The following is a 17,012-nucleotide window of genomic DNA, read 5'->3' as shown; positions in this document are numbered from 1 at the left end:
TTGTTCATAGGATTTGAATCTTTGACCCATTGGTATAACTTAAATCCATAATAATAGTCTTTTAAAAAATGAAATGGCTTTGAAAAAATTAATCACCTATAGTGAGCTTTTTTTTCACAATGTCTTCCTAATTTACTCTCTCTCTCTCTCTCTATCTATATATATATATATATATATATATATATATATATATATATATATATATATATATATATATATATATATATATTTCAATACTTTAATGGAACCCATAACTTTTTTACCAATAACAAACATTAGGTTTTTCAATCATTTTGGTGGGGTTCATATCTATTTTTTATTATTTTTAAATAATGAAAAAGCTTTCCGGAATTTCTATAAGTTTTTTTATTTTGATTATGTAGCATGAAAAAGCTTTTAACCGAAACACTTTGGTATTTTGGATGCTAACTTAACTTCTAATACCAGCAGTGACGAGTCTAGAATGGAAACTATATAGTTCACTAATTTTGTTATAGAAAATTTTCTATACAAATTCAAAGATTTTATAGGTAAGGTAGTTCCTAAATTCTTTTTAAGGTAGGTCACTAAAAATTTTCTTTAGAAATTTTAGATCAATTAAAAAAATTAGGTGGGTCATTGGACCCACCTTAATTACACTTAGCCTCGCCCTTGAAAACCAGGATTCAAATTGTCACTTTACTTTTTATGTAAAAGGAATCACATTCAATTGCCACTTTCTAATATGGTTAAACATCAAAACATAAGCAAAATACTAAAAACTCTTTAACTTCCAGTTTTTTTAACCCACATACTCAGATCCTGTATTTTTGAAGCCACATACTCAGAACGTAGACATATTACCCAGACACTTGTTTGAGAGTCAAAACAAACATGTTTAGCAACGAGATTTTGAAAAAATTTAGGAGCTTAAACTTTTAGCATTAAAAACACTCGAATTAAAGAAAAAACTTCATAAATAAAAGACATTTGGCCTAGCGGGTATCAATAGTTAACAAAAAGCCAAAGAATGAGGATACAAATCTTGTTGTAGAAGAAATGTGTAGATTTATGAATAAAGATATGTATACATTTGTGAGCCGTTCAAAAAAAATATAAAAACTTAATTTGGGATTAGGAACTTACATTTTTCATTTTAAATTAAAAAACTCATAATCCAAATTTAATTCGAGTAGAGTTAAAAGATTTTATTTGACTTCTGCAGGTGGGACATTTTTGCGCATTATGACGGCACAAACACTGTCCCCTTCATCGTTTTTGCGCGTTATAGGCATGTCCGTTGCTTTCCATTACCACCACAACATCCTGTAATGCCGTTTCCCTTTTTTATTTTTATTTTTTTGCTAAAAACGCCTTTGGGTGTTGCCCACACCTAACAGCCTAAAGCCTAGAAGAAGGTATGGTTTTAGGATCATCGACAGTAATCATCACCTTCCCAATTACTTTCCGATCCTTGATCTCCAAAAATGCAAGGTAAGCCTGCCAACAATATTTTTAGACGCATAAGGTTCTCTTATTTGAGTATTAGTAAAGAGCATATTAGACATTTTTACAATATCCAAAATCGAATTCTTGTTACCTCTTGAAGTTTGTATGAACGAGACATATATATGGTAATTAAGCCTCTTGCCAACCAAGATAACAACTCCTTCAAAGAATCTTCAACTACACCCGGTCTATTTGTTTCATAGTTCCCCCAGTAGACTCCATGAATTGTCCAATTCTTAAAAAAAAAAAAAATTCAGTACTTTCATCCCATTTTATGGGTCCCACTTCACACCACAAGGGTGAAAACTATATATTTACCTTAACAAGAGCAATATTAGCAGGAATAACAGGGACTTCACCACTTGCAAACCCTATTACCAAAATCTGTGCCCCCCAGTTCAACAACTTCATACTTTCTTTCATAAGCTTGCCTCCAACAGGATCATACACAACATCAACCCCTTTAAGCTTTTTTGTTTTCAAGAATGACTTTACACTTTCAATAACACCTCCTTTGCTCAAGTCAACAGCATGATCCACACCCATCGACTTCAAGAACTCTACTTTCTCAGTTCCTCTGAGATTTCAAACAGAATCATTTTCAGAATTGGTGTTAGAAAAACTAAGACAAGTTTAGAGGAATTACACACCTAGCAACAGCAATAACAATGGCACCACGAACTTTTCCTATCTGAACAGCTGCAAGACCAACACCTCCAGCTGCACCAAGAACTAGCAACACCTGCAGGCAAAAATAAAAATAAAAAAAATTCATCAGTCTTTGAATACCGAAGTCAGATGCTTAGTTAACAAATTAAAGTGAGAAGCTGGTAGTGATTGATACCTGATCAGATTTGAGATTGGCTCTATGAACCAACGCCTGATGAGATGTTCCATATGCAACTGGAATTGCAGCAGCAGCCACCAGATCACATCCATCAGGAACCCCATACCTTCAATTTCTTAGTGAAACTCAAAATTAGGGAAATTTTTAATCAAACTTTGGATACAGAAAAATAAACGATCACTCACAATTCATGCTCCTCGGCAACGATATATTGTGCGAAAGAACCCACACCAGCGTGGGCACAGATCCGATCGCCGATTTTGAACTTGGTGACATTGGGACCAACGGATTCGACTACGCCGGAGTAATCAGAGCCGAGAACGAAAGGCAAAGGAAATTTTTCTTGATATTTACCGAGGACTTGCAGGTAGGTGGCATAGTTCAAGCTGATGGACTTGATTCGAACTCTGACAGAAGTGGGAGAAATGAGGTTGGGGATAGGGTGAGAAGTTGAAACACTCAAAGGGCTGTTTTCGGAAGAATCCGGTGGGTTTGTTGGATCTCCGTGCTTCCTGCATACCAAAGCTTCCATTTCCTTCACTCATGCTTGAAGTCAAATAGAGAGGGAAACATTTAAATGAAAACAAAACTGATCAAGTATAACCATGGTTAAATAAACTAACCACGGTTGGAATGAAATATTCATTAATGATTCATTTGTCTTGAGGTTGAGGGGATGTTTAGTCATGATGAATATGGCCTCGCATAAGTCCAGGTTCACAGTCTTGTAATCCTACTACATATACACCAGGCTATAAACTGATCATAATACACACCTAATTCGATCTAAATTCACTGTGTCTGTGATTACTTTTATTATAGAATAAATAGGTTTCTTTCTTTCTTTTTTTTTTATTTTCAAAATCCTAGTGTGACTATAAAGCGATTTTGGAAAAAAAAAAATTACTTTTGTGTTATGTGTTATTGTTTAATATTATATCACCACTTATTTTGGCAATTTTACTTTCCCGTTTATACACCCAAAAACATAAAATGGTTGTTAAGTATTAAGTATTAGACCCAAAGGTATATGGGATCTCTCTCTCTCTTTTTTTTTTTTTTTTTTTTTTTTTTTTTTTTTTTTGTCACATTTGTTTCTTGCTTTTATGGACAAATGTCATATTAGCCTATTGAACTTTTCGTATTTACTTTAAAAGGTGACAATTTTTTTTTGTACATTAAAGACATAAACTATCATTTTACCTGTTAAAAATGTCACTTGACCCACTATAACAGGTTTTAATTTCAAATGTAACGTCATCACCTTCAACATCCTCCCACTGTAACAGGTTTCCCCTCTCCACAATAGCTAGTTTTTGAGATGCCTAAAAGAAATAGTCCATCCCAAATATAATATTGCAAACCATTTGATGAAATGGGTCCAGTTTCTCTTTTTGTTTTTGTTTGGAATTGAATGTATCGGAGATCGAACACAAAAAAGAGATCGACGACTGTAGGTCAATGCTCCTAGAGATGACTTGTTTTTTTTGTTTGGTTCTTTGCTGGAGCTCACCACCTGTAGCAGCAGGATATCAAAGCGGAGGCAGGAGGTGAACATTGAAGGCATCGATCTGGTGGGTTGTTGCTTGAAGGAAGATGATGGGTGTCGGCATTGACAAATGATCCGGTTCTAACGATGGTGTTCGGATGGCAATGAAGATTAGAGCAGTGAGAGAGACCCGTATTAAAACATGGTCGAGTTGCAGGTGGTTCCGATGGAAGAGAAAACAAAGATCGAGAACGGATTTGAGGAAAACCCGATAAGTTTTACTTGGATACCGGTATCAGGTCAAATAAGGACCTTTAAAACGGTAAATTCGGACTTCATTCCCTTAATGTTAAAAAAAAATAATTGAGTGGCTTTTTAAAACAACACAATAAGTTTGATGAGCTAATATGACATTTGCCCAACTTTTCTTTCACTCATCAAAACGCATGGTGTGTATAAAAATAATCTTTCACTCTTTTTTTTTAAAAATATATTTCATACAAATATTATATTCATTTTGTAGGGAATTAAAAGTCATGAATTTTGATATATTTTTTTTGTTATAATTTTTTAGTAGTATATAATTTAACAAATATTTAAAAAAAAACTAACCAATCAAAACAAGAGAGAGAATGTGGGGTCTCTATCCCTCACTCCCTTCCCACACCTCCTTTCCCATTGGGGCTGTACGGTGTTCCAATGTGTGGGAATGACTCCAGCACCCCCTTCCCGCGACGCTCCGTACGGCCTTACGAGATAGTATATCTTTTGTAAAACGGGTAAAGTATATATTTTTGTAACACCACATAAACTTTTGCTAAGAACAATAACCATTAGGCCAATAAGCAAGTGTGAAAAAAAAAGATTGTGAAAAGGATTCAAAAGAATTATGGGTTCCTTATCATCCACTACAGCACTGCGACTTCTCGATATTGCAAGGTTTGAGGGAGAGAGCTCGCATTTAGCGTTAAATACTAAACAGTCCCTTTCGTTACCGTGTCAAGCACCCTTCTCCACACCATTATTTGATTGAAACCCCAAGGGCTGAATTTGAGACCTCCTTATGGGATGTCCAAGCTTTACCCGGCGAGCCACCAAGATGATGGTTATTGTTAAAAGTATTCAGTTGATCTTAAGTCTAAGCTTCCAACATATAAAGTGTTATCCCATTTAAGGCATCTCGTCTAACCGGTCGATCCATCCATCCACCCCACATATTGTACTCATCTATCCATCTGATCCTTGATCCTTCAATATGATGCATCCATCCTATCAATCAGTCCATTTGATCCTAATATATTAAATCCATTTACTTTCATCAAATCCATCCTAATATATTCAATCCATATACATTTATCACATCCACCCATGTGATTAAATTGATCCATCCCTCATTGATCCATTACATTTAACTATTTCATCAATTAGTCCAATTTATCCTATTAATGCATCGACCTACTTTGTGGATTTTTATTAATCCATTCAATATATATACACTAATCCAATCATTCAATCCCATCAATTTAATCGATCCATCCATTGATCATCAATCCATCATATTCATATATACGTCCATCCTATTTTTACATCCAATTTGAAACACCCCTTATACGAACTATTGAAAATCACTTAAAAACAACTTTATTTTTTTAAATCTCACATTTGCGAAAAAATAAGATCTCAATACTTTTAAAATATTTCATGCCATAAAAAATGTGTTATAATATATTCAATTTGTACAAACCAAATATATAAGCAACAATCACATTTTAATAGCCTTTAAACCTTCCTTACAAGTTAACCTTCAATTTCTTGGAAATGGTCATGTTTTGAATACACGTCAAAAAATATGTTAGGCTTGGAAAGTCTAGTGAGTTAATCACCGAGTCGAACCTTTTAAGACTATGGATTCTTTTTCTAATCCATGTTTAAGGTTAAACTCCCCAAACAGTTGAAAATCTTTGAAATGCTAGTTCACAAAACATATAAGCCAGAAGGGTATTTGTAACACTTTTTTGGGTCAAAGCCAATAATTTGATGAGTCAAACTAGCGGCATCTAGTTGCCAACATGTGACGCTGATGAATTCAACGTGTGTGTCTACGTTGATAGCTTCAGCATGCGGTTTTAAAGACTCGACAACGTAACTCAAGGAAACGAGAATACCAAGAAGATGATTTGAAGACTTTGTGGTGATGATCAAGTTGTTTTAAATAGAAGATATTGTTTCCTTATATGCATGAAGACTCTCTGTCTCTATAGGAATTGTGTATTATGTGTAACATTTGACTCCAGGTATTTCCTTTTCAAGTCCTTGATATTAATAAAGTTGGCAAAAGAGACCCTCCGTATGATGGGTGTACGTGCATGTACGCTTAGCGTACATGGGCACGTTTGGTTGAGCAGCTGAGCCTCGTATGTGGGGCGTACAAACATGTACGCGGGCATACATGGCCTAAAGACTAAAACCCTAATCTTCATACTTAATCCCTATTTAAAATCACTTATGACTTTTGGACCTCACTCTTTACAGCCTCCACTGCCTCTAAACATCCCTAAAAACCCTAAGTTGCCATTAGAGGTGATCTTTGAGCTTGAAGTGATAAAAGTATCCCTTTTTGGTGTGTTTGCAAGAAGAAGAAGATGGTGAGCAAGTCTTGGACGTGTTTGAGATTTTAGATCGTGCATCTACATCACCTTGAGAAGCTTTTGGATGTAAAAAAGTTCATACCTTTCTAATCCTTTTGCTAGTTTGAGTTAGGGTTAGGTAATGAGTTCATTTGGTCCATGAATCATCTTTTGTGAGTTTGAGCAACTCCAGAGGTTAGAAATGTTAGATTTGAGTCCCTTTGGCATGTTAGAAGCATAAAATGTAATCTTGATGGTTGTTATGGCACCATGCATGGCTTTAAGTTCTTAAAGTAAGTCTTAATGGACAAAATGGGATGTTGGGCTCCCATAATGCATGAAAAGGCATAAATTTGCCAACTTTATGCCCTAGGACCCTTAAAATGACCAAGATTTGGAAGTTGACGAAGTGGCTACATAGATTAAGCCCTTAATGGTTGAATGTACTTAGCAGCTTTATACGTTGGGCGTACTTATATGTACGCTACGCGTACCGCTTGAAGACCACGTACACTAAGCGTACCGATGGTGTATGCTACACATACTTCCATTGGGCTGATGGGCGAGTTTTGAACTTTTAGGACTCTTGGGCCTCATCTAGTTTTCGACCTTGGCCCGTTTAGGATAGGTGGGCCTAGTTTTCTTTCGTGAGCCTTGTGTGTCTTGGAATGGGCTTTGTACTTGCTAATGAACCTTAGGCGGCATAGTTGTGCCTTTAGGGCATGATGGCCCGTTATTGCTTTTAGACCAAGGATAGTGGGACCAATTAAAGGAGAAAGGTTTTTGGGCCTTATTTGAAGAGTTTGGACTTAGGGATTTTGGGCTCTTGATTGGGTTTGTGTCATAATTCTAATTAGGGTAATTTGTATATATTACAGTGTGATATTTCCGGACCGATAGCCGAGTAGTTATTATTTCTCAGCAGATTGAGGTGAGTCTTCTCACTATATCGTTGGGTCGAAGGCACCAATGTCGGCCCATTACTTGACATGTAGATTGACAGTTTGTCTATGTATTTAATTGTCCGAAGTCCCTGAGGGTAGCCCGTGGCACTTGTACGGAAGACCATAGGTGTGGCCCATGGCATGGAAGACCATAGGGTAGTCCATGACACATGGATATCAGACCATAGAGGTAGCCTATGGCATTCCAAGAAAAGACCATGGGGGTAGCCCATGGAAATCATATGTATATTGCATGGTATTCCGTGATTGTATGTTATGTGACATTTGGGAACTCACTAAGCTTTTGCTCATAGTTTATTTGGTGATTTCCGGTACTTCCGATATAAAGGGAAGGGCCCGACTTGATAACGCAACATTCACTCTCCAGCGTTTTCCGCACTCCTTAATATTGATACTCTGATAATTTGACATGTTATGATGTAATGGGCTTTTGGAAACAAATTATGAATGTGATTCTTAGTTTTTAAAATGAAAAATTGTATCTGGTTTTTAGGTTGTTACAAGTTGGTATCAAAGCCTTAGTTTGAGGGATTCGGTCACCCTCTCGGGTGTGTCAAAACTCAAACTGAGGAATGATAATATTAAAAAAAAGAACTGAAATTTTTATGAAAAAAAGGTTTTCTTAAGTAACAAGGGAGAGTGCAATGTGTGCGATCGGCCGAGCTCAAGTAAGTGTTTCCCAAAAATTTACCATGTGTATGTATTGCAACTAGTATGTTGATATGTGAAATGCATCCTAGAGTAGGGCTAAGGATACCTTCGTGGATTGTGTGGTAAGAATGTTGGAATAGTGTCTAAGCCCGTAACTATATTTGGTATATACTTGACCCGGTTGTGCATGGTCCTTTTGGGTTGCCTTCTCCAAAGCAACTTGACAAAGTAATTTAAGGAGAAAGAGAGAATATTATGGTTTATTAATATATTATAAGAATAATATATTAAAGGAGAAATCATATTTATTTAATTAGTATTGGTCATAAATTAATTAGGAATTAATTTGGTGACCAAAAGAGATTAATTGAATAAAGGGGTATAAACTGTCAAATGTATGATAGTGGAGTTTTGGGTTAAGGAAACCTAATGGACTTAAGGGGGAACGAAATTATGATGGGTATCCATCATATTTTCGTCCAAGGCCTTATTCCAGAAGGTTCCTTGGGCTGCTTGGTGGCTAAGCTGTCCATTAGGGTTTAGACTGAAACCCTAGTAGCCTGTAAGTATAAATAAGATGCCTAGGGCTTTGAAATCGGCTACCACTTGATTCAAAGAGAACCCTAGGCCGATTTCTAGCATCTCTCACCCTCTCTCGTATTGCCTTCTTGCTTGTGGGGGTTGTGAACCATTAGAGGAGTTGCATTTGTGACTCTAAGCTCAAGATCAAGAAGACTACAAGGATTCAAGCTACTTGGAAGAGGTAAACCACTTAGATCTGTTTTCCTTATGGTAATTTCGAATTATATATGATAGATCTAGGTTTATAAGTCTTGGAATTAAAGCATGTACAATAGAGAAACCTAGATCCAAGCATTAGGGTTTGTATGAGCACATAGGAATGTTTCTTATGCATAAAACCCATTAGTGGTATCAGAGCCTTGATTGGTTTCAATTGTATGTGATGCTTAACTGTTTTGTTTGCTAAAAATCGAGTTTTTTTTGCCTCTGCCCGACACAACTCGGCGACTCAGTATCTGGACTCAGCGAGTTAGCCCTACTCGGCGAGTCTAGGTCTAACTCGGCGAGTTTGTGCGTCAGACAAAGGGTATTTCGGGATATAGCTACTGTTTTAACTTGGATTTGATGCTTAAATTGTTTTATGAAGTTAAAATCCGAATTTTATCTTAATTAAATGATTATCCTTGCCAAAACAATAGATAATTTCAAATCTTTTAAATATTGGTTGTTTATATGATAAATATGGATTATTTAAAGTTATTTAGTAATTATCTAATGACTAAAATAAGATTAGGTCAAATATAGATAATTATGAAATTAATTGTTTAATTTGAATTATTTGTTATTTGATCCCTTGTGTTTTGAAAAGTTCAAAAACTTGCCCTTAAGTTTTGATATTTTAATTTTGTGATTAAAAGTTTAAATTTGAATAATTTAAATTTCAAACCCTTAGAATTTTACAAGTTTAAATTTCAAGTCTATACTATTATATATTATTACAAGTTTAATTAATATATATATACATATATATATATATATATATATATATATATATATATATATATATATATATATATATATATATATATATAACTTAAAATGCTAGTCTTGCCGTTAGTAGGCCTCATTCACGAAGCCAGTCTATAAGGTGGGTATAAGGTTGCTGCCTATAAAATGACACTTAATGGGTGTACACTCACACCCACCGCTTGCTTGACTGGTGGAGGGTCGTTAGCCGAACGGGTAGGATAGGGCAACCCTCTCCTCATTAAAAGTATAATGTAAGATACAAAGTAACTACATGTTTTTACAAATTCCCAATATTAGTTACTTTAGGGCAAAATGTGAGAATGATGCTAATCCATGGAATTACACATCGTACCCTTGTCAAACGTTGGTGGAGCGCGTGTGGTTAACCGACACATCAATTTGGGGATGACATTGGTAGCGAAGGGTGACTCGATGTTTGTCATAGATCAATGGAGCGTGTGTGGTTTACCGGCACATTGATTAGGTGATAGAGACATTGAGTGCACCATGTTAATTCGCATGGTTATTCACAATTTGTTTGCGATCCTCGGTATCCCAGTCACAAATTTGAAATGCATATCGAGATTTAAACATGCCATTGAAAAGTTCAATGGATCTCAAAGATCTAGGAGTTTTCAATACATTTAAAACCTAAATTGCCTTTTCATTTTTCATGGTGAGAATTAGTGAATCGTCATTCACTTACCTTCAAATTATTTACTTTTAGAGTACGACATCCCTTTCTAAGTTGTAAATAATGTTGTTGGATCCTAGCCCTAATTTCTCATTTGGGTGTTTAATTAGGGATTCATTTCTAATCAAACTTTGTTCCTTTCTTTTTCAGATGTCTGCAAACAACAACAACAATAATGCTTACGGGTCATTCTCGTTGATGAACCTGTGTCAGAAAGTGACATTTGATGGTTCAAACTTCAACGAGTGGATGAGGTATATTTGAATGATCACACGCTATGAGGACAAAGAATATGTCCTCGATGAAAAGCTTGAAAAGATCATCCCAGATGTTGCTACTCCTGAAGAACTGGTCGCCTTTGAGGCCCATGAGCGTGATGCCACGAAAGTTCACTGCATCATGTTGGACACCATGAACCTCAAACTCTAAAAGTCCTATGAGGACATGTATCCGTATGAAATGCATCAGGATTTGCTGGACAGGTATCACCAGAGCGCGAGTCAAGAGCGCTATGAGATCATTACTAACATGATCACCGCTAAGATGGGGAGTGGAGAATCCCTAACCTCTCATTTGCAGAAAATGCAGAGGTATGTTGATCGTCTTCTCAAAATTAATGTTAAGTTTGATGAGGATTTAGCTATCGACATAATCCTCCACTCCTTGCCCTCCTGCTACAACCAGTTTAGGATGACCTACCACATGAACAAAGAGGAGGTATCCTTGAGCAAGCTCCAAGGACTCTTGAGGACTGCTGAGAGCAACCTCAAAGACAAATCCGTTGCACCGTCCCCTGCTGTGGCCGCTCCTGTGATGGCGATAGGTCAAGGAAAGGGTAAAAAGAGGAAGGCTCCATGTAAGAGCCACCATAAGGGGAAGCCCCGAGATGGTTCGTCCTCAAGTGGGACCAAAGTCGGCGCTGCTAAACCCTCTTCCGATCCCAAATAAGCAGAGTGCTTCTATTGCCACCAAAAGGGCCACTGGAAGCGAAGCTGCCCACAATATCTGCAAGACATAAGAGATGGGAAGATTAAGCCCACCTTTGCAGGTATGTATTCTATTAAATCTAATAAATCATCATTTGCTACTTCATGGGTTCTTGATACATGGTGTGGTTACCACATTTGTTCTGATATGCAGGGCCTAAAAAGAAGTAGGGAGGTGGAACATGGAAAGATGAACCTGATTATGGGAAACAGAAGATCGTCACCTGTGACCAAAGTCGGTGTTTATTCTTTAATGTTGAGTAATGGGTTAGAGATAGATTTAGACAATTGCTGTTATTCGCCAGATATGGCAAGAAACATTATTTCATTGCATGGGTTGTTTAGACAAGGTTTCAGATATTCTTTTGATAATAGTAATGGTTCTATTAACGTTTATTTGAATGATGTCTTTTATTTCAATGCATTACCTTGTAATGGGATTTATGAATCTGTGATGATTGTTGATAATTTAGGAAATAATGTTTTGAATATTGATTCGTCTACTAGTCTAGACAAAGCATGCTTGTGGCATTGTCTCCTTGGCCATGTCAACAAGAAACGCATAGCCCAACTCCAAAAGGATGGAGTGTTGGAGTCATTCGACCTTAGGGACGATGACACGTGTGAATCTCGTTTACTTGGGAAGATGACCAAGTCACCCTTTACTGGCACTTATGAAAGGGGTGAGGGTTTATTGGATCTCATACACACCGATGTGTGTAGGCCCTTTAGATCCACCACAAGGGATGTTTGCCACTTCTACGTGCTTTTACAGACGATTATAGCAGGTATGGATATATCTACCTAATCAAGCAAAAGTCAAAAACCTTTGAAAATTTCAAAGAGTTTAAGAATGAAGTTCAGAATCAGCTGGGAAGATGCTTCGGTCAGACCGAGGAGGAGAGTACCTAAGTCATGAGTTTCACGACTATCTAAAAGAATGCGGAATCGTTTTGCAATTGACACCTCTGAGGACGCCACAATTGAATGGTGTGGCTGAGAGACGTAATCGGACCTTTTTGGACATGGTTCGTTCTATGATGAGTCGGAATTCATTACCAATAGCTTTCTGGGGGTATGCCTTAGAGACTGCCGCCCATATCCTTAACTTAGTTCCCACCAAGAAGGTTTCCAAGACTCCTCACGAGATGTGGACATGGAAGGCTCCCTCGTTGGCACATATCAAGGTTTGGGGTTGTGAGGCTTTCGTAAGACGAGAGAGTCACGACAAGCTAGAACCTCGTAGTGAGAAGTTTTATTTCATTGGCTATCCGCAGAAGTCTTTTGGCTACCTTTTCTATAGACCGGGTGATAATGTTGTCTTCGTTGCTAGAAGAGGAGTTTTTCAAGAAAGGGAATTGATAAGCCAAGAAGACAGTGGGAGGCAAATTGAACTTGAAGAGATTCAAGATCAAAGCGATGAAGGAACCTCTGACACTGGCACTCAACTTGAGGAGGAAACTCATGTTGAACCGGTTGACGAGCCCTTACCTCTTCGACGTTCCACTAGGGCTAGTGTTCCACCCCAGTTTTATGGTTTTCATATTACTACTGAAAGGGATACATTTATTAGTGATAGTACCCTAGTAAATTTGGATGAACCTAGCAGCTATAAGGAAGCCATGGCAGGCCCGAATTCTGCGAAATGGAAAGAGGCGATGGACAACGAGATTCAGTACATGTACGACAACCAAGTTTGGAATTTAGTTGATAATGTACCGGGTCGTAAGACAGTCGGGTGCAAGTGGATCTTCAAGAAGAAGACGGACATGGATGGGAAAGTGCATACTTATAAAGCGCGATTGGTTGCGAAGGGCTTTACTCAGACTCCCGGAGTTGACTATGATGAGACCTTCTCACCAGTTGCGAAGATAAAGTCTATTAGGGTAATGCTTGCAATAGCTGCGTTTCATGATTATGAAATATGGCAGATGGACGTGAAAACCGCTTTCCTTAATGGAAAGTTGGTTGAGGATGTTTACATGAATCAGCCAGAGGGTTTTGTCGATGCGAAGCATCCAATTAAATAGAGTATGCAAGCTTGAGAAATCCATTTATGGATTAAAACAAGCGTCTCGCAGATGAAATCTTTGTTTTGACGAGAAGGTTAAAGAGTTTGGCTTTCTGCGAAGCGAAGATGAATCTTGTGTGTATGTCAAAGCCAGTGGGAGTATAGTGAGCTTCCTCGTATTGTATGTCGACGACATACTGCTCATAGGAAACGATGTCCCAACCTTGCAGGAGGTCAAGTCCTGGCTTGGGAAATGTTTCGCTATGAAGCACCTCGGAGAGGCTGCTTATATTCTGGGAATAAGAATAGTAAGAAATAGGGAAAAGAGACTGATAGGACTCAGTCAGGATACATACTTGGATAAGGTACTAAAGCGTTTTAGTATGGAAAATTCCAAGAAAGGGGAGTTGCCAATCCAAAGAAATACCAAGCTGAGTAAGACTCAGAGCCCGAGTACAGAGGCAGAGATAGTTGATATGAGCCGATTACCTTACGCTTCCGCAGTAGGCTCTATCATGTACGCTATGACTTGTACTTGCCCTGATGTGGCTTTCGCTTTGAGCATGGTCAGCAAATATCAAGGGAACCTTGTTAGAGCTCATTGGATTGCAGTTAATAATATTCTTAAGTACCTTTTGGAGGACCAAGGAATGGTTTCTAGTTCTTGGTGGGAGTGATGACTTAAGGGTACAAGGGTACAGTGACGCTAGTTTTCAGACGGATCGGGATAATTTCCGATCGCAGTCGGCCTGCGTCTTTACCCTAAATGGAGGAGCAGTGACTTGGAAAAGTTCCAAGCAAGAGACCGTAGCTGATTCAATGTGCGAATCAGAGTATATTGCGACGATCGAAGCGTGAAAGGAGGCTATATGGTTGAAGAACTTCATTGGAGACCTTGGAGTTGTGCCATCCATAATGGAGCCGGTGGAAATTTTCTGTGATAATGAAGGACTGGTTGCCTTGACCAAGGAACCAAGAGATCATGGTAGACCTCGACATATCGACATGAAATACCATTTTATCAGACATCGGGTAGAAGAGGGACTCCTCATTGTGAAGAGGGTATCATCAGTAGAAAACCCATCAGACCCCCTTACGAAGGGACTGAGTAGGGTCAAACACTTGCAGCACGCTAGGAGCATTGGACTGAAGGATGATGTAAGTTTGGATTAGATAGGAAACGTGTAATATATAGTTTGTACTTGACATTTGATGAATAAATAAAATTGTGTTATTTATGAGTAAAGCTACTATCTTGTGTTGGCTATTTGTCTATTGTTTCCATTTTTGCATGTTTTGACTTCCTGAATGATAGGATTATTCAAAAGGTCCACAGTCAGTCATATTTTGGAAGTAGATATGAATGAAGACTGTCATGAATTTTTTGTAGATTGTCTATAAGGTTTTGGACATAGAAAAGGTTTGCTGCAAAGTTCATGAGTGCTTATGAATATGATTTGAGCATTGGAATAAACCCGAGTTTGCTGTATCACGTCGTGGTGTTTTACCTTAAGTGATCGCAAAGCGATAACATCATATAGTCTTAAAACTTAGAGATATGGTTGTTGTTTGCTGGTTGGTTATGCATTGATAATGTGTAAACGCATCAGTAACTTGATGTTATAAAATGCATTATTGTGTGTGATTCAATTAGTGAATAATGGATGCATATGAGTCGAAGTTTATCTGTTCCTTTTATTCTATTAGAATAAAAGTGATATCTTGGCCACTTGATGATTTGGTTTCACTTATGTGTCGGGCCCGGTCAGAATGAAGTTGATGTGTTTAACTAAATTCTATGTTAAACAAATTGGAAATCAAGGAACAAATGTTGGATAATAAGCATTGTCAGCATGATATCCAGAACAGAGGATTATACGATCCCTTATCTGAAGGACAAGTTGATCAAAGTTGACAGCAGAGTATAAGAGCTACGATTCCTAATCGGATTCTGAAGTCGTATGTGAGATATAGTTACTAGACACATCCAAGTGGGAGACTGTTGGAATAGTGTCTAAGCCCGTAACTATATTTGGTATGTACTTGACCCGGTTGTGCATGGTCCTTTTGGGTTGCCTTCTCCAAAGCAACTTGACAAGGTAATTTAAGGAGAAAGAGAGAATATTATGGTTTATTAATATATTATAAGAATAATATATTAAAGGAGAAATCATATTTATTTAATTAGTATTGGTAATAAATTAATTTGGTGACCAAAAGAGATTAACTAAATAAAGGGGTATAAAATGTCAAATGTATGATAGTTGAGTTTTGGGTTAAGGAAACCTAATGGACTTAAGGGGGAACGAAATTATGATGGGTATCCATCGTATTTTCTTCCAAAGCCTTATTCCAGAAGGTTCCTTGGGCTGCTTGGTGGCTAAGTTGTCCATTAGGGTTTAGACTGAAACCCTAGTAGCCTGTAAGTATAAATAAGACCCCTAGGGCTTTGAAATCGGCTACCACTTGATTCAAAGAGAACCCTATTCTAGCATCTCTCACCCTCTCTCATATTACCTTCTTGCTTGTGGGGTTTGTGAACCATTAGAGGAGTTGCATTTGTGACTATAAGCTCAAGATCAAGAAGACTACAAGGATTCAAGCTACTTGGAAGAGGTAAACCACTTAGATCTGTTTTCCTTAGGGTAATTTCGAATTATATATGATAGATCTAGGTTTGTAAGTCTTGGAATCAAAGCATGTACAATAGAGAAAACTAGATCCAAGCATTAGGGTTTGTATGAGCACATAGGAATGTTTCTTACGCATAAAACCCATCAAAGCATTAGGGTCAACAGCCCATTTTCCAGTCAACCTGAGTCGGGGTACGCCCAAGGTACTCCCTCTGTTGGGTTTTTGTTTTTGGGCCTTAAGTGATTAGGCTGTTATTGGGCTAGTGGGGCTTGGGTCGTGACTGAACATTATGGATAAAGTATTTTGGGCTCGATAAGTATTATGGCCCTTGGATCTAGGCCCATTTGGTGAGTGGGCCCAATTTAGTAAATTGGGCCAATATTGGCCTTTGCATGAGGATTTGATTTTGAGACTTGGTCTTAATGAGTGTTGTGGGCCTTTGGTCTAGAAAGTCATGATTGGACTCTAACTTGGTGATTATCATGTGATAGTTGGGAGTCCCGGTGAGTCAGCGGTCGGAGATTTGCAGGATTTCGGCAGTTTCAAGGTGAGTTATCCTCACTATATCAACAGGGTCTAAGGCACCAAGGCCGACCCTTCATCGGATGGAAATCCGGGTAGTTGTTGTTATGTTATTGCTTTGCTATGTCTGCATCCTGGTAGTTAGGATGGTATGTGTTAGAGACCTGGTTAAGGTCGGTATCCTGGTTTGGATGTTGTTATGATATGTGATCTGCTAGATCGGTTTGATTAGATGTGAATGGCTATATGATTATATGTTTATGTGCACATGGTTGTTTGGACTGGGGTTGGGTTGAGGCGGGTCCTACTTTGTGCTATAGGCCAACATACCCAGGGCGGACCGGTTAGACCGAAGGCCCGACGAGCGGTCCGGATAGGCTGAAGGCCCTAAGAGGGCGGACCAGACGTGCCGAGGCTCGAAGAGTGGACCAGATAGACTGAAGGCCCGGTGCAGGCGGACCAGTCACACTGTAGACTCGGAAAGACAGTGGACCGAGTGGACTGAAGGCCAGGTGCAGGCGGACCAGTCACACTGTAGACTCGATAT

The 17,012-nt window shown here is 38.1% G+C and overlaps 1 protein-coding gene across 1 annotated transcript; it reads right to left on the bottom strand.

The window, feature by feature from the left end:
- Positions 1-1,024: 1,024 nt before the first annotated feature.
- LOC145068425 (uncharacterized) lies at positions 1,025-2,870 on the bottom strand. The gene is made up of 6 exons (XM_079015387.1): positions 2,521-2,870; positions 2,333-2,441; positions 2,139-2,230; positions 1,807-2,065; positions 1,580-1,723; positions 1,025-1,479 (listed from the first exon to the last, which is right to left on the bottom strand). The coding sequence occupies exons 1-6, from the start codon at positions 2,865-2,867 to the stop codon at positions 1,381-1,383; spliced, it is 1,050 nt and encodes a 349-aa protein (XP_078871513.1). The 5' UTR covers positions 2,868-2,870; the 3' UTR covers positions 1,025-1,380.
- Positions 2,871-17,012: the final 14,142 nt, after the last annotated feature.

The sequence above is a fragment of the Lactuca serriola genome, chromosome 8 (genome assembly GCF_051521515.1).
Source record: "Lactuca serriola cultivar US96UC23 chromosome 8, Lser_US96UC23_V15, whole genome shotgun sequence".
Taxonomy (NCBI): Eukaryota; Viridiplantae; Streptophyta; class Magnoliopsida; order Asterales; family Asteraceae; genus Lactuca; species Lactuca serriola.
The sequence above is the reverse complement of the archived record's forward strand: the minus strand, read 5'-3'. Positions and strand labels throughout refer to the sequence as shown.

Bases quoted from the DNA above. Each gene is read 5' to 3' on its own strand.
- LOC145068425 (XM_079015387.1), bottom strand. From the start codon at position 2,867: ATGGAAGCTTTGGTATGCAGGAAGCACGGAGATCCAACAAACCCACCG. The intron at 2,231-2,332 runs GTATCAATCACT...TTTTGCCTGCAG, and splicing joins CCAATCTCAAATCTGATCAG to GTGTTGCTAGTTCTTGGTGC. The intron at 1,480-1,579 runs GTAACAAGAATT...TATTGTTGGCAG, and splicing joins GTTCATACAAACTTCAAGAG to GCTTACCTTGCATTTTTGGA.